The 25,842-nt window shown below is 46.0% G+C and overlaps 1 protein-coding gene across 1 annotated transcript; it reads left to right on the top strand.

The window, feature by feature from the left end:
* Positions 1 to 369: 369 nt before the first annotated feature.
* POU2AF1 (POU class 2 homeobox associating factor 1) lies at positions 370 to 24,549 on the top strand (the record flags this gene model as incomplete). Its single annotated transcript, XM_080716879.1, is given in 7 exon segments — positions 370 to 402; positions 408 to 425; positions 428 to 545; positions 19,309 to 19,439; positions 20,696 to 20,738; positions 20,816 to 21,081; positions 24,235 to 24,549. Coding segments are annotated over 7 exon segments (924 nt in total).
* Positions 24,550 to 25,842: the final 1,293 nt, after the last annotated feature.

Consider the following 25,842-nt stretch of genomic DNA (forward strand, 5'->3'; position numbering starts at 1 on the left):
TGGGAATGCATTTCCTGTTGAGCAGGTGTGTGCGGCAGGCCAAGTCCTGCCAAAGGCCCACTGGTGTGGGACCCTGCAGGAACACTGGAGAAAGCCCAGGATTCCCCATGGAGTCTTGAGGGACCATCACTGTGAGAGGAGCCCCGAGAACCCATGTGGCACTCACGCCATTTGTGGTCATATGTCCTGACACTCACATAGGCAGGGCATCCCTCTGGGGCCATGTGCAAATGGCCATGGCCTTCTGTGCTGTGCGGGTGTTCAGTCTCAGCTGGCTGGCTCCGCTGGGCCTCTGAGGACACACACAGTGGGGTGACAGGCAGCGTTGCTGAGGAAAAAGTGTGCCCGTGCCCGCGGTGGGAGGACGTGATGACGCGCCCCCACGCTGCGGGAACTGGGGCCTTTAAAAGCTGAGGAAGCGGCCCGTGAGCAAGCAGAGGTTCCACTGGAGCAGAGCACACCCAGGTCGCACATTAAAGAAGCCAAACTGTCGGCTTCAAAGAGAAAAGGCAACATCCTGTCACAGGCCATGCTCTGGCAAAAACGTAAGTGGTTAGGCAGTGGCTGTCAGAGCCGGGCAAGCACAGGCGGGGGGCAGATCACCGGCTGGCCTGAGATCAGGGAGCCCCAGGGAGTGATGAGGCCACGGGTCTGGGTTTGAAACTCTGACAGCAGACAGCCCAGAGGGGTGAGGTGGGCGAGAAGGAGCCTGGTGAAGAAACCGCCTCGCCAGAGGTGATGCTGATTTTCCAGGCTGGAGGGAGTGAAGCAGTGTCCCAAGATGGGACAGTTCATCTTATCTCTGCTTCTGTGCATGAATCACTGTGCTGAAGAAAGGGCAGTGTATGATTCACAGAACAGAAGCCAGATGTGCCATGGGTTGGGGCTGGGAGGGGAGCGCGGTACAGTTCTTGACACCAAGGGCTTTCTTGTTATCGGCAGCTACCCCGCGGCCTGCTGTTTGATTTTGTGGGCCTGTTTCTAGCCTACTTACTTAGCTTTCTGCCGAAAGAGGTTTGTTTCTGTGGATGTGTTGGGATGAGGCGGAAGCCTGGTTTTGTGAATCGCGTCTTCACTGGCTCCTTCTCTTGACTCTTGTTCTTTTTCCCATTCCGTGATAAGGCTGGTTGTCCTATTGCAAAAGGGCAGCAGATATATCTTTGGTCTTGATTTCAATCCCTGGAGTCTATGGAACAACTGTGAGCTTTATTTTCCATTATGTGGACTGAACAGAAACTCACATTATTAACAACTGAAATCATATGCAGAAATTATCTACAATATTCATTTTCCGAGGCACATGAATTCAACTCAGCAATCTCATGAAAGATGAACCTTATTGGGCAGCAGTTCTCTATTTCCTCCAGCAAGAAATGTTACCAAAAAATTGTTCTATCCTTTTTTAAAAGGTGCTTCATCCTTTAAGTGACTAAGAGAATCTAGATTTACAGAAGAAGGTAAATTAAGGGGGTTATTTTACAAATATTCTGAAAATATAACTTCTTTAATTAAAAAAAATGTGACATATAGTCATACCAGCACCAATTTGTTGTTTGCTTTCTTATATAAATTATCTGGAATTGATCTTGTTAATGTATTCTACAGAGGAGTTCCTCAGATTGTGAAGTTCCATCCTTCATACCAGCACGATGAATTTGTCTTCATAGAAAAAAAATGAGCTTTAATTCGGAGTTACAGACTCCTTCCAAGAAAATTAGGAATATTCTAGTGTGAATGGTGTGGGACTCCTAGCAGAAGGGGGATGGAGAAAGACCCTCTCCCTTTGGAAGCAATGGCAGCCAACACCATTGGGAGCGCTGTGCGGTTGGGAGCAGGGAGCCTTAGTGTTTTTACTTGGGGCCGTTAAGCATCCCTATGGCCTCTCACTTTGAGCCGAGTTATTTGGCTTTTGTGTGAGCCCCCTTTTTTACCTGTTAGTAGGTTTCTCATATTTAAAATGGGATAAAATAAGTCCCCATTAAGTTACCGTACCACCAAAATGATACTGACCACTTAGTTCTGCGTTAGCATCTGAAATCCGGGTACTTCCCTGTGTGTTTGAGCGTCCATATTCTCTCTTCTTGGTTCCGCACTACATTATTTCTTCTTTAATGCCTCATAAGAGATGAACAGTCCCTTTTTTTTTTTAAAGAGTCACGGCAGAGGGCATGTTTCCTGCTCATACTCTGGGTGTCAGCGAGGTACAGTAAAACTCCCTCATGATAAGGGAGACCACGTTGTAAGATCTTCAGTGGGATGAATGACTGGGGCGAACGTTTCCACACGTCCAGATGAGCACAAGTAAAAATTCTCTTTAATCGTCCTTTGCGACCTTAAAGAAAAGTAGGAAAGGCCCTGTGTACCACACCTACCCTCTTACCCGGGGACCACATATGTGGTACTTGGGGCACCTGGATGACTAAACACTGTGGGAAAACTAGTAACAACAGGGCGGTAGCATCAACCCACTTAGAACCACCCCATGGAAGGGCAGGGTTTGAAATTAGACACCAAGAGTGCTGAAAAGGCACTTTCTTTTTTCAGAAAACACCCTCGAGGCATGGGTTGAGATGACTGTACCCTGGGGTTCTGGAAAGGGTTAAGAAAACATTCTCTTTGTAAATCTTGCCTCCTCCCTACCTGGCCCATGACCCCCATTTGTGGACGAAATGTGAACACAGGCTTTGGTTAAGATCAGGGAATAGCGTGACAAAGCTCAGAACTTCTGGCACAGAGAAGGGGAAATATTCAGGCCCCAACAGTGACTTGAGACTTGCTTGACCGGCCAGTGGCCAGTTAGATAAAGAAGTTGCTCCCCCTACAGATCCTCTCCCTGGATTCTGCACTTGGTCCTGCCCACCCCACATAGAATAGAACATTGGCTCCAACTAGTATTGGTACAGGAGAAAGAGCGTTGGAGTGAGACAGGGTCTGACGGTTGGCTCTGTAACTGAGTTGTTTAATTTTACGTTCTTAAAAATACACACTGGGGATTCTGTACTTTTTGTGAGATCTACAGCGGAGAATGTACATATAGCGATTCTAAATTCTTTGATAAGCAGAAAGCAGTCAGTTAGTGCCTTCCTCCTGAACACCTTCCATCCCATAAGCCCATCATACCAATTCTTTCTTATATATCCATTTTTACCCTTCGATTAGAATAGTTAAAAAGCCTCAAATCAAAATATTCTTAGGTGAAGCCGGGCATGGTGGCACATGCTTGTAATCCCTGCACATGGGAGGCTGAGACAGGAGGATCGTGCTGGTTCGGAGCCAGCCTCGCTGGCTTAAGAGACCCTGTTTCCAAATAAAAAACTATAAAAAATAGGTCTGGGAGTGTAGCCCGGAGGTAGAAGGGCTTCCAGGAACCCCAGTACCACCAAACCAAACCAAACAAAACAAAAACAAAAAACAAAATATTCTTAGGTGATAGGATCTAGCAACATTTTCTAAGAGTCTAAAACAGAGGTCTGCATATATATTCTGTGTGCCAAATCAGGACTGCTAGCTGTTTTGTAATTAAAGTTTTATTGGAACACAGCCGTGTCTCTTCATTTGCATATAATATAGGGCTGCTTTTGCTATGAAGACAAAGTTGAGTAGTTGGGAGAGAGACTGTATAGCACATGAAACCTAAAATAATTACTATCTGGCCCAATATAGAAAAAGGTGGCCATTCTCTGAGACTAGCTTTAGGCATTAGTTCCCGTGGGTTACCCAGTATCCTGGGCTTGCACAGTGTCAGCAGCGATGCTAGACAAGTTACAGCCAATTCATTAAATATTTTGTCCAATGCCAAAAATTCATTTGATTCATCTTCTTTAAAAGTGACAGAACTGTGTGCAATAAGCCTAACACCACTCATTAGAGAGGGAATGAATATGACAAGTACATTTTGTGATTGTTGCTTGTATGAGGGGAAGATTTCCATGATAATGAAAAGCAAGCCTGACTGATTTTGTGTGAACTGACTGGTTTTCTCTATGCCATAGACATGGACTTGATATGGCTTGATGATAGTGCCCTTGGAAACAGGAAGTAGTTACCATCAAATTATGTCACACATGTGCTTTTGCTTTCAGATATCTTGAAAGGAGCAGAGGTTTAGTAAACACATAAACTAAGGTCTCCAAATTTTCATTAACATAAACTGGGCATGGTGGTGTGTGCCTATGATCCTAGTACTTGGGAGACTAAAACAGGTGGATTGCAGGTTGGAGGCCAGCCCCAGGAACTTAATGAGACCCCTTTCAAAATAAAAATTAAAATAGGGCTGAGGATGTAACTCCGAGGTAGAGTGCCCTTGGGTTCAATACTCAGTACCAAATTAAAAAAAAATTTTTTATTAACTCTGAGCTGGGCTCAGTGGCATACCCCTGTAACTCTAGTACTTTGTAGACTAAGATAGAAGGATCACAGGTTCAAGATCAGCCTTGGCAACTTAGCAAGGCTGTCAGCAAGCAACTTAGTAAGATGCTATTTCCAAATAAAAAATAAAATAGTGCTGGGAGGTAGATGCTTCTGGGCTCAATCCCCAGCACAACAAAATAAGACAACAGCAACAAAAACCGGAATGTTTTCTTAGGATTTACCCTGGAGCTCCACTAAATAGGCAACATTTTTAGAACACTTAAAGAGAAGGAAAATGTTTTTGTAAAATATATGTAATTTTTAGAAATTTGAAATCGACATCGATTCAGATTTTGTAAAAAGTAATTTAAAATGTATGGAAAGCTTTTAATATGTCTATTCTATGTTATAAGCTTTACTTATTTAATAAGCCTAGTAAATACCTTTAGTTTTTACCAAGCTAATCCATTTATTCAGGGGTTCTTTCTGTGAAAGACAAGTAGAATTGAGAAGAGAGTTACAAATTTACAAGCACCTTCTGTGAGTAAAATAGGAACATGCATCTACCACAAACAGATTTAATTGATAAAAGAGCAGATAATTTTCATGGTGGGCATCTTACTTCCTTTTCCCTCTATCAACTGAAGTCAAATGCCAGACTTGTCTCTCTCTATACCCATAAAGTTACCCCATCTGGAGTTTTGAAAGCTTTTCCTTTCTTCCAGCTTTTCCTTTTGAAAACTTTTCCAAAAAATCTTCTTTGGTGAGGAAAAAAAGAGAATCAGGGTTGGTTACACACATTCATAGATGTGTGGATATTTGACTCATTAAGAAGTCCTATAAATGTTGGTTTTTAGCTTTCCCATTACAAAGTACAAAGTAAGTATATCAGGTTTTCTCCCTCTCTGACTCCTTCCTAATGTAGTTTGTTTTCTGAATGAATGAAAATGTCCAGCAATTTTCTCATTCTGAACCAACCAAATCAAAGTTGGACGAGTGAGTGTAATCATTAACCCAATTCTCACCTTTATGAAATACGTACAGCACTCTTGTTTCTTCATTTCTGAGGAATAAGAGTTGACAGAGTGGGCCCATTTTGGATGGGGGTGGCTTCTCTGGAACGCTCTTGTCCTGGCTGTGCAATGCTGGGACAAGGTGTTTGTTCATCTTGCAGGTAGGAGACATTAAACTCTACTTCCCAATCCACCAAAAATCGGGTGTGGAGTGTTCAGCAAGCTACTTGACCACTCTGAGTCTCATATGAGATGAAACTTGTCTTTTTCTGGTGATAGACAAGGAGACTAAATTGATTGGACTGTTTTCCAGTTTTAAGTTTTCCAAGTGCTTATAAAAAATAAAGTGCATTTTAAACCAAGAGTCCTTAATTTCACAGAAGGGATTCTTGTATCTGCTTAGAGCAGTCTTTTTCAAACTTGGCTACACACTTGAATGCTCTGGGAAGATTTAAGAAATAGTGAGGTCTGGGTCCCAGCTCAGAGCTTCTGGTTAAATTACCCTGGGCACTGGGATTTTCAAATGCTTTTCTGAGTGATTGCAACGTGCTGTAAATGTTGGGAACTGCCAAGCTGGAGGTTGAAATCTGGCTTCTAATATGCTTTTGGGCTTTCCTGTGAGCAGAACATGCTCTATCCTTTTCATAGTAATAAATAGGAGCTATGGGTACTGAGTATTTATTTGGCATGATACAGCATACCAGGTATTTGGATTATATTTGGTTGCTACCTGAAATAATATAAATTTAAGTAAGAAAGTAGAACACTTTCTTCCATGTAAAGAAGTCCATAGTATGCTGTTTTGTGTTGTATGGAGTCTATACCATGCCAACAACATCCCAGGCCATTGTCTTTCTGGTCTGCTCTCCTTAGAATATGGCTCTTGTCTTCAATGTTCCTTCATAGTTGTCACTACAATTCTAGCCACTGCATCTGTGATCCTCATCTCATCTTCAGACAGGAAAGAAGAAAATGGAAAAGCAAAAAAAAAAAAAAATAGTAATTTTTTTTTTTTTTTTTTTTTTTTTTTTTTTTTTACTATTACTGCCCCTTCCCTCCAACATACAACTTCTTCTGACATGTCTTGGGTACTTCTGCCTACCAGGGAGAACAGAAGAACTGTTTAGCTGGGCAGTTTGCCACCTCCCTAATGAAGGGGCTGTTGGAAAGGAGGGAGAAGACAAATGTTGGGTGTGACAACTGCCCATCTTTGCCATGCTTTGAATGTGTTATCTCATTTAATCTCCATAAATACTCCATGGAGATTAAGACCTTCTGTGGTAAGGTCTTTTTTTTTTTTTTCTTTTTGGTACTGGGGATTGAGCCCAGGGGCATTCTACATCCAAGCTACACCTCCAGTTCTTGTTTTGATTTTTAATTTGCTTGCTAAATTGCTGAGGGTCTTGCTAAATTGGTGAGATTGGCCTTCAACCTACAATCCTCCTGTCTCTCCCTCCCAAGTACTGGGATAACAGGTGTCTACCACCAAGCCTGGCTGTATGGTCTTTTCATAGTTGAGGAAACTGAAGCTTCATGATTAGGTTAGTAACTCACCCACACAACAAAAGAGGCCTGACCCACACCCAAGTACTGACTTGGTAAGCTATCGTGTTTCCCTGCCACAGGCTTAGGAGGTGCTATTGGTGAAAGCCCAGGCCTTCCACTTTAGATCAAGTCCAATGGCAAATGAAGCCTTCCGGGCCACAGATGGCCATCCAGACCTTGAGAACTCATTTGTGATGTGTTTAATTAATGCTTAGCTACTCAGCGAAGAAGACAAGGCTTTTACTTGCCATCGTACCTCCTCCACTGGGCCTTTTGTAGAATCTTGGCTACAATGGAAAGCTTAAAGGGGAGCCTAGAGTTGGCCCCAAATATTCCAGTACAACTGTTTTCTGGACTTTTTTTTTTATAGTGCTGGTGGTACTTGGGCATTCTACCTCTGAGCTACATGCTCTTTTTATTTTGAAACAGGGTCTTGCTGGGTTGCTGAGTCTTGCTAAGCAAGTTGCTAAGCCTGGCCTTGAACCTGAGATCCTCCTGTCTCAGCCTCCTGGGTGCTAGGATTACTGGTGTGCACCATGCCTGGCTCTGGGCAGTTTTAATGGGAAGCCCTATGTGACAGCCTGTGCTGGAGCCAAAGTTTCTGCCTCCTGAGCACTTCTTTTCTTCAGAACTTTCTAGATTTTGGGAGAGTCAGGCTAAGGCTTAGTTCTGGGGCAAGAAGATCTGAGTTTGAGTCCAAGATTTACACATTACTATTTGTGCAATGCTGGAAAGTCAAGTTGCCTCTTTTTGCTGCCTTCTCCTTACCTGCGCTTTATTCTTGATAGGGTGTGATAGATGTTTACTACTGAGATCTGCATTAAGTAAACACCCAACAAATATTAGTTACCATTATTACTTGTCTATTCTCTCTAACCATACCTCTAGAGAAAAAGGTTCTGCAGGCTAATTGTAGATTATTATGGCCTCTGAGTTCTGCATTTCTAGTCTTGTTGTTAATAATAGGCTTTGTGGTCAGGGTTCATGCTGATGGTTAAGCTGACCATTGGGTGGCCAACCTGGCCACAGTTCCCCTCTGACCCTTTTAAGTGAGGGCGGCAACAACCTTGTACTGACTGGCAAATTCATGTTTGTCTTTTAATTCATGAGATTGGACCAAGGTGTTTATAAGCTATTTGGGAGAAGACTAGTGCTAGAAATAGGCAAGAAATAGCACTAATGATACTGAAAACCGAAACAACAATGTGCTGCCTCCATTTATTAGTAATGGTTTCAGAGTACCACTTTCTGGGAAGAGCTGGTAGCCAAACAATAAACTAGAACATTTCAGACCAGATGTTGGGACCAAAAAGGATTTGACCACTCTTAAGCAAAGCTAAATTATCTTTTTTTTTGTTTGTTTTTGGTACTGGGGATTGAACCTAGGGGGATTCTCTCTGAGCTACACACCCAGATCTTTTTATTTTTTTATTTTTTTGAAATGGAGTTTCACTAAGTTGCTGAAGGTGGTCTTGAACCTGTAATTTTTCTGTCTTAGTCTCCCAAGTACTGGGATTACAGGCGTGCACCACTGCATGGAGCTTACATTCACTTTTTAATCTACTTTTTAGTCCACTGGAGCCAAAAATTTTACTGGAAGAGAGGGAAAAAAATAAAGATTATCAAAACTTTTTAGGACTGAGAAATGTTGAAGAAATAGAAAAGAAAGGAGAGAAGAGAGGCAAAAAATTGAAGATAAGAGCAAATCTTAATGTTGGATGAAAGCCACATCAATTTAGAAGTAAATATATAAAAGGAAAATAAGCCATCTGATCATCATCCCATGCAGGAGTGCATCCATTCATCCATCCATCCATCCATCCATCCATCCATCCATCCATCCATCTATCCAGTAATGTAATTATTTCCAGCTAGAGCTGAAATAATTTATTGTTAGCAGGACAGAGGGGAACATGGAATCAGAGAAGATGGATCCAAGGTCATTTGGGCTGATGTACACATATTTTTGTCAGAGTCCTCCTCATTAGAGCTAAATCGATTGCAGAACTCCAATGTAAAAGTAAAATGGAACAATTTGTGTGTAGGTGGGTGGGGGATAGCCAGAGCTCGATGGCTCATTGGCTTCCACATTTCCTTGCCTCCTTCCCTCTCTTGGCAATGGTAGTCATCATAAGTATATTTTAGGCTTCTTCAGATCACAGTCAACTGCAGATCAGTTCTTCACTCCTTTCAGCAAGACCTCTGCTAGCTGGTCACAGGCTTGTGGTTTACATAATGAGTTACTGTGAAGCATCTTGCCTCAGTATTCATAGAGCCTTAGAGGTATAAAGATCATGCTTTTAGGGCATATTTTTAGTTTTTTGTGGGTTTCTTGTGAAGAGCATTCCTCAAAAAATCAATCTAGTAACAAGTTTTCCAAACTTGATATTCTAATAACCATTCTCTGTCCCTCACAAGGGATTTTCCTTATTGTTTAGTAAATCTGAGAATTATCCCCCAGAGCTCATGTTGACTAGAATTTATGTCCCTCATCATGAGTCCATCATAAAGACTACCTCTCATGTAGACTGGACTTCAGGCCACCACAAGCGTTGGGCAGTTTGATCTGATGCCAAATTCTAGGTCTAGAGAGGCCTTCTAGGGGAGTGTTCTTTACTTGAGAGTCTCAGGAAAAGCTTATTTCTTTCATAAAAACTCTCGTTGGAGCCAGGCGTGGTGGTGCACGCTTGTAATCCCAGCATTTGGGAGGCTGAGACCTGGAGGATCGCGGTTTGCGGATAGCCTCAGCTGCTTAGTGAGGCCCTCTGCAACTCAGTGAGACCTGGTTTCAAAATAAAAAATAAAAAATAGGAGCAGGGGGTGTAGCTCGAAGGTCAAATGCTTCTGGGTTCCATCCCAGACCCGCAGCAAACAAACAAACAAACAAACAAACAAACAAACAAACACACTCTTTGGTCTTAAAATTCCAAAATAGAGGCCTTGCTTAAGTCAAGGAACAAACAACTGGATTTCTAGCTGCCCCTTCCAGCTGCCTAATCGCAAATACTTTCCTTGTCTTAGATCAGACTGGCACTTCTAGAGTCAGGCCTTTAGTTAATGAAGAAAGAGATCTCCAACTCCTTGGCCCCATCTTTCCCTGTGGTGCTGCCTTGCTATGGGATTTAGGTGGGCACCCAGGGTGGGTGGGCTCTCCTGTTCACTGCCTGGTACAGGACCACTGGTCTCAAGCTCCCAGGTTAGGCCCTTTCTCCCCCCTTCTGATGCCTGCTGCTTTATTAAGGCATCTTAATAAAGCTGGGGCAGTTATTTGGAAGGCTGAAATAGGAGGACCGTAGGTTCAAAGCTAGCCTCATTAACTTAGTGAAACCCCTTAGCAACTTATTGAGACCCTGTTTCAAAATTAAAAAATACAAAGGTCTGGGAGTATACCTTGTAGGTAGAATGTCCCTGGGTTTAATTCCTAGTACCAAACAACAAGAACAACAACAAAGGTAATGCCCAGTATGTCATCCAGGAATCTCCTTTTGGTCTAATAGGTAATAAGATTCCCCTCTCTGAGCACCATTCTAGTTCTATGCCATTCCGTGTACGACATGTGCTCCTAGTTTCTAGCCCCATTAAGGAAGTATCTACAATACAACCTCAGCCATGACTGTGTCCTCAGCTTTTTGAAGATACATACAGGTTTCTTAAGAAGCTATATCTGAGGTCAAGACAAGGGCGTGTTATCTTACTCTGCCATCTAATTGATGTCACTCAAAAATATCCAGAGTGTTTTTTCTTGGTACCATCCTTAAAAACTCTCAAATCTGCCACAGGCTTAAATATCTGCTGGTCTCTGAAGAATGATGTCTCCTGTTCAACCTGTAGTATTCTTGCAAAAAGCCAATGCCAGGGTTTTGATGTCTCTTGCCCGGGAGTGTTGTCTGCAGGTGAGGCCTTGGACGAATCTTCCTGTAGCATCATTGGTCTTCCTGTCTCCTGAACAGGGCTATCCTTGAGAATATCAGACCCAGGTACCTGAGGGATGACTTCCAGGACTATGACCAAGGCAGATTGAGATAGGCCTTCAGGTAGCAGAAGGCCCTCGGACTGCTGAGACATTCAGTGTCAGGATGCAGCAAGATAGAGACACAACAGGGTCACTGTATCAATTCTACTTCTCTGATGAGAAGTGGGCCATGGATTATTGACTGAGATCAATGAAGAAACAGCCATCTGTTGAGCATATATTATGCTCTGGGTGTTTGTATCCGTTTCATACAATCCTCACGATAACTCTTTGAGATGGATATTATTATTCTCATTTTGCAGGTCGGAAAACTGATGCACACATTAAATAATTTGTCATACAGATAATAAACAACCTAACAGGCTTAGCAAACTAGGTCTTCCTAAGACCCAAACTATACTACACTGCTTCTCAATGCCAAGGATTTTGGATTCTTCTTCCCTTCCTGATTGAAATAGGCCCGCTCTTAGATGGAGGTGAGTTATACAGCTTCATCAAGGGTACATTTGCTCCGGCTCAAAAGCCACTGCCAGTTTGAATCTCAGAATGTTACGCTTGAGACTTGGTAGAGAAGCTCAGAAGCCAGCTAATTTCCATCTTAGAGTCTGAATCTCTGGGGATTGTTCTTCTCTACGTGGGCCAATCAGCCAAGCTAGGGTAAGACCATCAGTTAAAACATGCTCTTGGGGTTCACCCAGGGCATGCCAGTTTGAGGTTCTCAGATGAGATTTCCACTCATGTGTGTGCCTCTGACCCCAAACCATTCTCTGCACTGGGGAGACAGCAGTCATGCCTCTTGCCTTGCTCCTTTTTATGTAGACTCTACAGACAGTCCCCCCCCCCCCAGTCTTGCCGATATTTTAAGCCATAAGAAATCAGGTAAAGGTGGAAACCAGCCAAATAAGTCAGAAGCACTTTAGTTTTGAAGCAGATGCAGTTCTGCCACAGTTTGTAATTCTAGATTTATTTGTGAAATCATTTGATCCACTCTGCACACCCCACTAAGACAGACTGTGAGCTCCCTGAGGACAGGGACTCCTTCCTTTTCTTCTGGTCAGCAAGTGTTTGCTCAGTTAATACTCTGCCTGGAGTCTCTTGGTCTTGACCCCTGCCTTGGGACCTGGTGTATCTGAGATGGAACCCTTCTTTCTGCTCCAGTGACCCCAGTTTCTGTATAAGGCGGGCAGATGCAGCTGGTTTCTCAGGTGGACCTCTCTGCTGTCATTTTGGTCACAAAACACCAAAAATAAGACCTTGCGGGGAATTGTTTGAGTCTCTCAGTTCCCATCACTCCTCACGTGAACAGACTGCAGGCAAGTTTCTTGTGGACTGCTTTTTCCTCCCTTTGGCTGGGAAATGCCATTTCTTGGGGGAACTAGAAATCAAGGGAAACAGAATTAGAGTGATCAAAGGCCAGACTCTAACTGAAGAGTGGACAGTTAGGCTGACCCAGGGACCATTTAATGTTTGACCTCCAGTATCATCAGAGAAATGAATAGGAGCTGCCCAGGTGGGGAGACAGAAGTGGGCTGTGCTGGGAATAAGAGGTCCTGGGTTTATTTGATGATACTTATGAGGGTAGTCTTTGGAAGAGTCACTGAACAAACATTTCAGAATGTTACTTTCATCGTTGGTAAAGAAGGGAATGATAAGAAATTCCTCCCCATCTACTGTGGGGAGGTGTGGTGAGGCCTCACATAAAATCATTTGAGTCTAGGGCTCTGTGAGTCACAGAACATCATGAAAATGCGAGTGTGGTTATTTTGGAGTTCCTGGGAGTGAAAACTGACCAGGAAACACATGGCTCTTTGCCATCCATCATTCAACATATCCCCGTCTAGGTAAAGAAGTGGATCCAACAGCCTTCCACACTCTGCTTGTGCCACAGGATGTTTGCAAGAGGATGGACAGGTGGTATGGAAGGTGCACAGCACACCTGGGGTAAGGAGGCCCAGACAGTGGTGCTGGTAAGGAAAGAATCAGAGGACCACAGCTACAAAGAAGGCTTTCTTGCACTTGAAGCCGTTGGCTGGCTCTGCCTAAGGGTGGGACATCCAGAATGTCTGGGCAACCCAGATAATTCTGGGCCAGAATGGGCTGTGGGCAAATGGCTCTCCACCTAATGTAACTTGAGAGGAGTGTCTGTGTGACCACCTCGGGTGTTCATTCTCTGTTGGCAGTGGCCTCCTGTGTACAGCAGCTGCTCCGTTCCTGGACCACTTTGGTCTGGAGTTCTGTGGTTCTAAGGCTGAACAACCCTATGCAGTCATGCCCCATGTGCTTTAGGAGCTGCCCTGGCTCCTCTTTATGAGGGCTGTTCTCTCCACACACTTTTGGCTTCCTGGGTCTGGGGAACTTTGAAGCAATCATGGCCTTCCTTGAGCTTTTCCCAGCGGGGCCTGCCTGTGGCTGATATTTGAATGACTTTCAAAAATGACCCTGCAAGGTTGATTAGAAGGATTGTGTCTCATAGAGTGGGGTCACAGGGAGGGGAAATGCCATTGACTCTTTCTGTCTCTGACTAATCTGGAGTCAGCTACCATATTTGAGATCTCCTGAAAGAGACTACTGATAGAGTCTACTGACCGGGACATTGCCCCCAGCAGCCTGACAAGCACCATCAAACTCTAATTTAGTACAGGCTCTACTTTCTCTCCTATCTTCTGAACAATTTTGAAGCCCCGCCCCCTACCCCATCCCCGCACTGCCCCCATGCCCATCTTTTTCTATTCTGTCTTGACTGTTATCTAGGTTGGTAGAATATATGAATAATGTGTTATTGGGTGGCAAGGTCCCCTCAGTACAAACCTTAGTGAATGGAAAACTCACATTTATAAGTATATGTGATTTTATTGTTGGCTTACATTAAAAAAAAAGGAAACTATAATCTACTGTAAGTGGGGTGGGGAAAGTCTTTTCTGTGGCTGTCAAGTCCAATCTTTGGCCAAAGTCCAAGTTCTTTCTTCCTGTTTGGAGAAAAGTCAGCCATTGTCTATAAATGGAAATAACAGATTTGAAAACTTTGACTCAGAACTTCACCCCAAGAAACGCACCCGCATTAGTGTTTCAGTTAAGGATGTAGATAATCCTTCAGTCTACCTGACCTAACTCTCCCCAAAGGCCTCAGCGGTCTTGGGCCATGAACACAAACAATCTTTGTAACATTAAGGTGAAAAGTGTCAGCAACTTTGTTTTCAGTGAGAAGCTAGGGCAAGTGATTTTAGCACTAGACTTGAATTTCTATTGTTCAATTATTTGTTTTTAGTTTTGCTATAAGATAAAATTATTACTGTTTTTCCTTACTGAGTCTTTTTTCCCTCTTAAATAATACTGAAGATCAGCAGCAAAAGATGATAATATGCACAGCGTATAACTTGGAGTGTCCAATAAAGAGTCATAAATAGTAGTATGTTGTATGTCTTTCTGGTCTTGGAAGTTTTTATCTTTCAAAATATCCCTGTATTATCAAGTGATGTGTGTATACATCAACGTAGCACTTTGAATCTCACTATGGTGTATAATTATAGTGCACCAATTAAAAAAAATAGTCTAGTCTGCTGTAGCCCTGAGGTTTAACCAAAAGTGAATAAAAAGAGTTCTCTTAGCTGTTGTCCGAACCACTGCCTGACCTGGAAACCACAGGAGAGTAATGGCCGAGAGAAGGATCTTCTCTTGTGAGTACTCTGGAGGCCATTCTAGGGTGTGAATGAATGCCTGTATGACGTGGATTCTTTTCAAGTGGCTCCAGAAGAGATGTTACCAATGGCCAGCACCTGGTCACCAGCTTCCTTAGCTGCATAGCTCCTGCACTGTGGCTTGACTGTGGTTTGCATGGGGTCATTAAATAAACAAGTGCTGGCAATTTTGCATATTTCCTCAGTGATATTTTACTAAACCTTCATCAAGGAACCAGAGCGCCATACTTATTGAAATCAGTTGAATCCTATGTTTTCTTAGCTTGGTGCAGAGGGAGCCCACATGGCTTGGTGCAGCCGGGTTGCCCGGTGCGCTGGCCTGCTGGCTTGACTGTCATGCTCTGCACTGGCCCATGGAGTGGCAGCTGCAGGGTTCTTATTTTTGTGACGTGGAGCATATCTGGGTGTGTGGCAGGGGGAACTGAAATATCGTCTGCTGACTTTTTATACCTTCAGATTTTTTTTTCTCGTTGCTCATTTTGGAAAAGGGAAGCCTTCACTGGGCCAGATCTCTGAGTTTTGTTGTAAATTAGCATTTTCTCCCTTTTAACCCCAATGGCAACTGACTCCTAATAGTATGGAAAGACAGCATGGTGAACTTTTCAGGCCTCCCCCCTCCACCCCCAAAAAAGAGATTTCCAATGAAGGAGAGGTTTGCACTCAGCAGGACTAGTTTTTCTCAGTGATGAACACTGGGATGTGTGCGGGGGATTCCAAAGGCCCTCAGACCACAGGATAAATGAGAAAGTCTTAGGCTTTGGGAAATTGGGCTTTCATTTTTTTCTGCTGGTATTTTATTAGTATTTCAATCTCCATTTTTATTGGGTATTATTTTTATTATTATGGTAAGATATTATTTTAATTAAACATCCTCTTATTTTATTTTTATGACACTTTATTTATTTGTTATTTTTTAAATTTTTTATTGGTGCATTGTAGCATACATCTCAATGGGGTACAAGATGGTGGAGGCTTAGATGTGTTAAGAAGCCCTCAGGTGAGGCCATCATAATTTCAGACTTCTTTTTCTCTTGTGATTGAGTGCCTGTGGGCTCCACTGGCGTGCTGGTGAAGGTTGGGAGCACAGTGTTTACGGTGGAATTAGCAATGCCATGGTGGCTCTGCAGAGGTTGCCATGAAAGGCACTTGGCTGTCGACTCCCTTGGAAGTTGTCTCGAGGCTTTGTATTCTGATAATTCCCGGGCACTTTGTGCAGGTGCAGTTGGAAGCAGCCCTGTTCTCGCCTGCTCCAGTGGAGACAGTTACAGAATTCCTTAGCTGGTTGTGGATGCACACACGGGCAGGTGGGGGATCTCTAGTGCAGGACTGGTGAGAGTTTTGTGGCTGCAGTAGGATGAGGTGGGGACTTAGAAACCGCTTTCTATTTGCTCTGTTGTGCCAGGACACATCTGTGGACATTTGAGTTCCAAGGAAGTTCAGATATTAGTGGGTGATACTTTGCTCACCGCACCACCCCAAGCCCTCTTTGTTCATTGATTTAGAAACAACAACAGGCAGGAAGTCCAAGATCCTGGAAGTTCCCAGCTGCTCCCTTTCCAGCCAAGTGTGTGGTGTGTTCCTGGGAGTGAGAGGGACCACGAGGCCTCTGGGTCCTTCCCCAGAAGTGGACATGCAAATCAGAAGGGGGTGAACCATGTACCTGTCTTTGATCTGAGCTGAGATGTGTGCATTTGGGATTGAGCCTTTCTTGTCCTCCGGCTAAGTTGAAAGGGTGACCACAGTGTGTGGACTCCCAGATAACCCCATACTCCAAGTGCACAGTGCTCCATGCCCCATGTTGTGCAAAGGAATAGCTGGAAGCCAACTAGAGACAAGTCTTGGTTGAGAGATATGACTGTGAAGAAAGCCTATATGGCTGTGGATGGCGCTGAGCAAGAGTGAGCAGAGAATTGAGAGAGGCAGTGTCCTTGCTGTCTGACAAGGAAAGCCACACTTGGGCAGCATTGGGCATCACGGAGCAGATGGGGATGCGGTGAGTGGAACTTGTGCAGGAGGAAGGTGGGGAGTTAAAATCGGGAAATGGATGAAGAATGGGAAGTTCATTCAGATCTAGTGGATCTTCAGATGCTGGAAAAGGGTATTGCTACTAATGATAGTATCAGCTCGCATGTACCAGACACTTACCCTGCGCCAAACTCTAGTCCAAGCACTTTACATGCAATTTCTAAATCATCATATAACATGTACCATGATGATCTACATTTTATAGATGAGAATAGCTATAAGTTGCTGCAGATCTTTGCTGACCTCCATCCCCCTGTCTCAGCCTTCCAAGCACTAGGGTTACAGACATGTGCCACAATACCTGGCCAGGACAATAGTTATAAATGAATGAATTGTGTGTCTTTAGAAAGTAATAAGGAAGTATGGTGCTTCTTTCAAAAGGAAGACGCAGTAGGAGATATAACTTTTTGACATTATATTTCTCCAAAGGAAGGCAGAAAGGGTGTGCAGGGAAGAAAAGAAAAATAACATGTAGTGAGCATCTACCATCTGCTTGGACCTGGCCTTGGGAGCTCCCCAGGTGATACTTCAGCTAGTCCTTCTAGCAGTTATGTGAGAGAAGAGTTGTTAACTATTTTACAGATGAGGAAATCGAGGCCCAGGGTCATTAAATAGACCTGAGAATTTCTAGTGGTAAGTGACAGCCCGGATTTGAACATAGATGTTTTTGGATCTCAAGTCCATTGCCATTGCTGCTTAGAACAAAGGTGAAGGTGGTCCAGGTCCCTAAGATACTAGGCTGCCTGCTCCTCTTATGCACTCAGCTATCGGTCTGAATTTCATAGGTCGTGACAATCATCCCACTGTTATATTGCTTATCTTTGTGACTAGACTGCAGGGTCTACAGGAGCAGGGACCGTGTTTGAGAGACGAATGAATATCAGTGGAAAATCCTTACTATGATAGGGGAAGTTAAAAAGAGGATAATTCATCTCCCATTGAGACGCTATAGGGAAATTCTGGTGTTAAATCAGATAAATCCTCAGTGGCACTAACATCTTCAGAATTTCTGGAGGGATTTATATCCATGGAGACTCCTGGGCCTACATCAGACCACCAGAATTAGAGTCTCCAGGGAACAGGGCCCTGGGTGTCTGTTTTTGGCATAACTGTCTGCTTGATTCAACCATGTGGCCAGGTGGGGGCCCCAGCACATGTGTGTACAGCCTAGCCAGATCAGCATCATCCATCCTGGGCTCTCTTTCTTCCTCCTGCTGTCTGTGCCCAGGTGTCTCTGCCTGCTGGGCTTACACCAGTCACTGGTGCTGAGAGCTGGAAGGGAGGTCTGGGGCCTAGTCAGGCATGGGACCTTATCAGTTGGGTATTTACTGAGCAAAGTTCAGCCAAGGTAGTCGCTGAGGATCCGGGTTTAACAGATACCCAGGCTTCCGGGGCCTTTGATTCAGAGGCCCAGTCCTGGGGCCCTTATCAGCAGATGATAATGGGCTCCCCAATGTGAGTCCTAAAGGCCAGTTTTTCTCACTACTCTTGGTTGACCCAGGCCTGCCCTCCTAGTACCCAGGACCCCTAGGCCTCAGGCCATCTGAGTGGGCAGATGTCACTGAGTGGGCATGACAGCTCTTGGCTTGCTGTCCTGAGTCAAGAAGGGCTCCCTGCTTTGGTTCTTATTTAGGTCAGTGTGTTGGTTTGTTAGATGTGATGACAAAAGAGAAAGGAATTCTGTTAGCAGCAAGGTGGACACTGTGGTCGCAGGGCAGGTAGGTCACCACTGGATGTTTGTCCTATGTCCTGGAGTCACAGAGAACCCAGGAATATCTGGCTCCAACCCACTCATTCTAAAGGTCCAAGGGGTTGAATGGAAGATGACTGGCAGCACATTTTAAGAAATGCCCAATTGATTAATCAGTAGGTGGCTGGTGAGCTCATTCTGGATGTGCTACTTGGGGAGAGCTAGGGAAATTAGGTGCAATATCTCACCTTGAGAAGGTTGTAATCTAATAGGGACTTTAGAAATTTATTCCCAAAGGATAGCTAATTATTACGCAGCAGAGCAAAAATTTCTAGAGTGCTTACTCTGCACCTGATTTTATATGAAGTACGTAGCTTACTTATTATTTTCTACGTCAAGTGATTCCTCGGAACACTCTTTTGATAAGATACTGCAAAGTCTCCGAGAGTCTTTGTAACTTGTCCTGGCTTACACAGCTAGATTGTGGCAGAGACTGGACTTGAGGCCTATGCCCTCTGCCTCTTACTGCTGTCTTCTTTGCCACCTATGATGAATACTAATCTGATCTGGAAGTGTTTAAGAGGCTGTGGATGTAGACAGTCCTCGTGCTGCAGGCATTGAAAGAAATGAGTGAGCATTGTGGCCATGGCCATTGTTGGGAGCAGACGAGGAGGAGAGACATAGGGGACCATATAGAGACGTGCGGACAGACCCACAGGGGCAGAGTTCATGTGGTGGTCCGTGTGGGAAGTGCCTAGAAATCTGGGTTTGGATAGCACTGTGGAGGCCTTTCAGTTCTAGGTGAAGGGTCGGGGCCTCAGCTGTCTGGGTGTGGAGGAGCCACAGAATACATGCGCACGGGGGACGTAGGGGAAGAAGAGCGACAGTCCTGGGAGAAGTAGTCTGGAAGTCTCGGGGTCCTCGATGTCAAGCACAGCAGATACTAGAGCAAATGGGCGCTTGGGGTGGGGTCTGCCTGAGAGGGGCCACAGGCTCCAGTGACATTGTTTTCCACAGCCACAGCTCCAGAACAGGCCCCAGCCCCACCTCGGCCATACCAGGGTGTCCGCGTGAAGGAGCCTGTGAAGGAACTGCTGAGGAGGAAGCGCGGCCATGCCAGCAGCGGGGCCGCTGTGGCACCTACTGCGGTGAGCTGGCCATCGCGGGCATAGTGTGTGAGGTGTACGAGGAGTGTGTATGTGAGCCTTTGTGGAGGTGTGTGACTAAGAGTGTGTGTGCGTGAGTATGTGGGTGCATTAGTGTGGGTGGCTCTGTGTGAGGGTGAGGGTGTGTGAGTGAGTGTGTGTGAGGGTATGGATGTGAGTACCTGTGTAGGTGTGCATGTGACTGAGTGTGTGCCCATTAGTATATGTGTCTGTGTGAGTTTATGAGTGTGTGTGGCTGTGTGTGAGGGTGTGTATGTGTGTGTAAGTGTATATGTGACTGAGTATTTGCCATATGTATGTGTCTGTGTTAATACATGAGTATGTGCGGGTGTGTGTGTGAGTATATGTAGGTGTATGTGACTGAATGTGTGTTCATATATGTGTGTATGTGTGATGTTCATGAGGGTGTGTGAGTATTGTGTAGGTATGTGTGTATGTGTGTGGCTAGGTGTGTGCCCATGAGTACATGTGTCAGTGTATGTGTGAGTGCTTGAGAGTGTATCTGAGTGTGTGTGTGTCTGTCTGTGAGGGTGTATATATGTGTATATGTGTGTGTTTAACTGTGTGTGCCTATGTGTATGTGTGTGATTGTGTGTATGTGTGTGTGAGAGCATGAGTGTATACGTCTGTGTGTGAGGGTGTGTATGTGAGTATGTATATAGGTGTGTGTGTGACTATCAGTATTCCCATGAGTATGTGTTTATGTGAGTGTGTGAGTGCATGCGTGTGTGGCTGTCAAGGTGAAGGTGTGAGTGTATGAGAGTGTGTGTGTGTGTGTGTGTGTGTGTGTGTGTGTGCGTGTGAGAGAGAGAGGGAGTGGGAGTGGGGTGACCAGAGGGACGGTGTGAGTGTGCCCCCTTGTTCCTGAGCATACCATAGGGCCCGGAGGCCACAAGTTTGGTGGGTGCTAGAGGACCTCCAAGCTGGTGGTGGCCTGAGGTGGGATGAGGGATGGGGCTGTGGACAAGGCCTGAGGGTGTGAACCACACACACCTTGGTGTGAGGTGGGTCCCCCTGGAAAGGGGAAGCTGCCATTTCCACATGTGCACAGCCTTCTTGAAAAATGGAAGCACAGATTCCTCATCATGCAGGTGGTGGCTGGGGCACTGGACGGGGCGTTTTGTTCCATAAGGGGGCGATTCTCCCTGCGCCCTCCTGCCTGGGCTCTGGCCCAGTTCCACACACAGGGCCGCGTGGAGATGGCTGAGCCCCAGCCCGTCTTCTCTTCTTCCCTCTAGGTGGTGCTGCCCCATCAGCCCCTGGCGACCTACACCACAGTGGGTAAGAGGCTCCGCATCCCGCTCCCCTCCTCCTCCCTCTGGTGGCACTGCAGTTCTGTAACCTCCTCTTCCCCACAGGTCCTTCCTGCCTTGACATGGAGGTCTCTGCTTCCACAGTGACAGAGGAGGGGGCCCTGTGTGCCGGCTGGCTGTCCCAGCCTGCCCCAGCCACTCTCCAGCCCCTGACGCCCTGGACGCCCTACACCGAGTACGTGTCCCATGATGCCGTCAGCTGCCCCTACTCTGCTGACATGTACGTGCAGCCCGTGTGTCCCAGCTACACGGTCGTGGGGCCCTCCTCGGTGCTGACCTACGCCTCCCCGCCGCTCATCACTAACGTCACGGTAGGTCCACCCATGCAGATGGCGCTCTTAGAATCAGGGCTGGCCACTGGCCCCTGATCTTCCAGGCTTTTGGTTCCCGGGTTTATCAGGTCAATAAAGTCCACTTCCTCCTCCAAGGGGTGCTGTTTCCGTTCCTTGTTCACAGAGACATCTTATACCTGTCTTGTCATGCTTTTTACTCCTGGTGATTGGGAGGTTCTGCTTCTCCTGCATCTCCCCAGCTGCCCTGTAAGCAGTGCATTTTGGTGATGAGTTGAGTGTTTGATGGATGGGGTACCAGGCAGAGTCGCTTGCCAGATGCACCTTTCCTTTCAATTTAGGTAACTTAGGGAGTGATCCTTCACATCACAAGGGGATTTAAGAGAAGAGTTCTGGGCTGAGCAAAGGTGACACAACTTCTTAGAAAACTGTACATTATTTCTTTTGAATCGGACCCAACTGTAGGGTAGTTTTTTGAGCTCTGACTCTAGTGTCAGAGTGTCTGTGTTCAAATCCCACCCCTGTTTTTACTGGCTGTGTGACCCTGGGCTCAGGATCCTGACCTCTCTGAGCCTCCGTGTCTTCATCTATAAAATGGTACTACCAGAAGGTGGTTGTTGGGATCAGAGGAAGGAGTGCACGGGGAGGGATTAGCGCAGTTCTTGGCATATGGAAAGCAGTGTTTGCAATTATCGACCAAAGTGTGCTAGCAGTGTCACCCAAGGTGTCACCTTCAAGTAACTGGTAGGGAAGGAGTAGAGGAAGGGAGTGATAGCTTCATGTAAATGACATGATGTGTATGACCGAAGGAATGGGAGCCCCTCAAGTGTTTAGAGGAGACGGGGCCTGTGGTCACAGTGGTGTCCAGCTCCACTCCAGGGAAACAGTGGGAAGTAGAGCTAGAGCCTTGCGAGTGGTCACAGAGCCCACCCTTGATGGTCCTAAGCCCTGGTTTCCCCTGCAGGGTCCAGAGACACCCTGATACACCTGCTCCCTGCCTCTAAGCACCTTCCTGGCAAGTCCGAGGGAGGCCTGCCCTCCATGCCACCTGGCTGTCCAGCACAGCAATTGCGGGCCCTGAAGCCGGTGGGTAGGAAGGGATTAACTCCACACCTTCCCTGTCAGGGAGTTGGGGTGAGAGGAGGTGGGGCACCGTGGTTCCCAGCCATTTCGTTACCAAGCATTCTTTTCATCATTTACCCTCTTTCATCATCCCCACCTTCTGCTTTGAAAGGCTCTATGTATCAAACAAACTGTATTTATTAAGAAATAATCTATTTGTTTTGCCATTTTGTAAATTAACCCATGAAAGCTGCCTTGTGCTACCAGTCAGCGCTGCTGATCAACAAAGATAAGAGCCTTCACTGCTGGGTTGATGTAACTCTATCCCAGCAAGGAACCCGCAGCTGCAATCGACCCGTAGAGGTTGAGAACTCAAACATGAAGGATTTCCATTATGATTTTTTGGGGGGGCGGTACTGGGGATGGAACCCAGGGGCTTTCTACCTCCGAGCTACACCCCCAGCCCTATTTTTTATTCCTTATTTTGAAACAGGGCCTCACTAAGTTGCAAAGGGCCTCACTAAGTAGCTAAGGCTGTCTGTGAGCCGTGATCCTCCTGTCTTAGCCTCTCAAATACTAGGATTACAAGCGTGCACCACCATGCTAGACTTCCATTTGGATTTTTTAAAATAATGGAAATATCAGGCTTTCCCAGATTTTGTCTGGTCTCAGGACGCTGGATTGGGGACTTCAGGGCTTATATCTAAGGAGAGGAAGTGGTCATGCACAGTGGATCGTGTATGCCAGCCTCAGTGTTGGGGGCTTCCAGCTCTGTCATCCAGTGGAAAAATACCCTAACTCAAACTGTGGCCCCTGGACCAGCTTTTATGGTGTCCCATTGAGTTCTGGCTACACATACAGAATTCAAGGTCCCATTCCAAACCTCTGGACCAGAATCTGAGTGGTAATGAGATCCCTAGGAGGCTGAAAAAAATCGCTTTGTTCTAAACAACTCTCTATTTGCTCTCAAGGCACAGTAGCAACTGGAGAGAGATGACAGGGAGTGGGGCAGAATCAGGTGTATCAGGGGAGACTTGGGCTTGTCTCAGTACCAATGCATACAGACAGCTTCCTCTTCCATCTGCTTTCCTCATCTGTGAAAGAGTAGTAAGGATCCAGGTCCTGCCCCTCTGGCAGATGTGGCCTGAGGTTCAAGACAACAGTTGCTATGCAGGTGGTGGGCATGGTTTGTGGAGAATGTGGGAGAATGGCCCTGAGTCTTAGAGGGTTGTGGGGTGCCATGGGTGGGATGGCCATAGGAGCATCTCAGAGAGAGAAGAGGAGAGGATGTAGAAGATACCCAGCAGCAGCAGGAAGAAGGGCCAGGTGTGCTGGCAGAGCAGTGTCCCGCCTCCTTCCAACCCCCGTCCCCCTACACACACCTGAGCCTCCCTGTACTGGCCACACCACCAGAGATGCAGGAGGTGATCATACTCTGTTGGCCCACCAGGACCTCAAGATGCCAAAGCTGCTATATTTGGCCAGATGCCTTTGTGTCTAGGCAGGATAGCAGCTACCATCAACATCCTGCTACTAGGCTACATGACACCCTCATTCTTTAATGTTTTAGACTTTAAGATGTGTGTGCTTTTCTCCTTTTTTTAGTGGTGATGGGGATTGAATCCAGAGTCATTCTATCTCTGAGCTATACTTTTAGCCTGTTTTATTTTTAATTTGGAAATAAGTTTTCACTAAGTTGCTGAAGGCCTCGTTAAGATGTTGAGGCTGGCCTTGAACCTGTAATCTACCTGTCTCAGCCTCCCAAGCAATGGGGATTACAGTGTTGGGACTCATGCACCACCATACCCAGTTTTTCTCACATTTTAAGATGAAACCTGGAAAACTCTCTCTAGTGATTTATTGCTACTTGTGTCCCATTTAATAGATTAAAAGGAAGCAGCAGGAGCAAGAATTATAGCCAGCAAAAGACAAATGAGGGATACAGCGGAAGTTGGCCTAGTTCTCCCTTGAGGGAGACTTTGAGAGGAGGAGGTAGAGCCCCTGAAATAAGAAACCAGGCAAGGTCGGAGTAGAGGAAATGAGGACTCCCCAGGTCAGGATGGTAGATAATGCAGGGCTGCTGACCCTTGGTCCTGTGTTTCCTTGTTACAGACAAGAAGCGCCGCCACACCCACGGTGGGGCCCCAGCTGGAGAGCCCAGAGCACCAGGCACCACTCACCTATTTCCCGTGGCCTCAGCCCCTTCCCACGCTGCCCACCTCCACCCTGCAGTACCAGCCTCCAGCCCCGGCCTTGCCCGGGCCCCAGTTCGTCCAGCTTCCCATCTCAATCCCTGAGCCAGTGCTTCAGGACATGGAAGACCCCAGGAGAGCCATGGGCTCCCTGACCATCGACAAGCTGCTTCTGGAGGAGGAGGATAACAACGCCTATGAGCTCAACCACACCCTCTCCGTGGAAGGCTTCTAGGCTCCAGATGGAAAGTCCTGGTCCCCAAAACTGGGATTTCAAAATGAGCCTGGGGTTGAGCCCAGATTCCTCGGTTTGGGATATCCATTTCATAACTACACTTTCTGCCCCAAACTAGAATTGTAGTTCTCTCTCCCTCCCCCTTTTTCTTCTTTCTTTCTTTTTTTTTTTTTTCAGTTCTCTTCCTTTTGAGGGGGAATTATAAGGATCTTAGGGATAATATTTGATGCCCAATTTCACCAAATAAGCAGCCCAGCCATTTCCATTTCTGTCATGTCTTCGTCCTCTGAGAAGGCCCCTTCTCTCCAGGGCCTTTTCTGCGGAAATAACCTGGGGTCAGTTCCACCCTCTGTCATCCTGAGATGTATGGGTGCCCCGCGGGAGACCAGCCCTGGCAGCACCTCCCCGGCGAGGCAGCCAAGAGCAGACCTGCTGCCAGAGTCCTTGAGTTCTCGGTTCCCACAGTTGCTCCTTTGTTTGCTCTTCTCAGCCTTGGCCAGATTTGGGGCTTCGGCAGTAGCGGCTCAAGGGCTGGGGCTCCAGGTAGTGACAGGTGGGGGGTGGGGACAGGTGATGAGGGAGAGGGTCAGTGGAGGGATGGGAACATGCACGCCTGCTTCTGTGTTTGGAGAAGGGGTGTGGAGGGGGAGGCATGGGTCTTGTGGGGAGAGGAGGAAGGTTCTTCCAGCTTACTTGGTTACTAAGGACAATGAACTTAAGAAAAACATTGCTCTAAGAGATGGTTTTGCAACTCTTTTGGAGGATACTTCGAAGGAAGGCTGAGCTGTTAAAAATAGGATGAAGGATGTGTTTGGCCATTTCTGTTCCCCTCCAGACCCTCTGTAGCCTAAGGGTGAGGGCCCATGCTTAGTGCTATTATGTGGGCTTTGTCAACATCTACAGCCATCCATAAGCCACCATTATGTGGAGCCAAGGCCTCTTCCATCCAAACACTGTCCTTCAGTGGGTTTCTAGAACTTCAGCTGGAAGTACCATTAGATTTCACTTCAGATTTTATTTTATCTTATTTTTTGCTGGGGAAACATCAGCTTTGCAGGGGACTGAGTGCAGCTGTTGCGAGGTACTTAGCTCCTGATGGTGGATGTGTTTCTTGGGAACCGGCACACTATCTGCTAGTGATACCATTATCACCACTGGCAGACACTCCAATGGGGGGTGTCCACAAAACATTGTAGATTTTCCTGGGAAATGAACATTCTTTACCACACTTTTCATACCACTTAAAATTAAAACTCTGGAGAAAGTTGCCTTTTAGGGATTTTCTTTTTCCTG

This window comes from Muscardinus avellanarius (genome assembly GCF_963383645.1).
Source record: "Muscardinus avellanarius genome assembly, chromosome: 1".
Classification (NCBI taxonomy): domain Eukaryota; kingdom Metazoa; phylum Chordata; class Mammalia; order Rodentia; family Gliridae; genus Muscardinus; species Muscardinus avellanarius.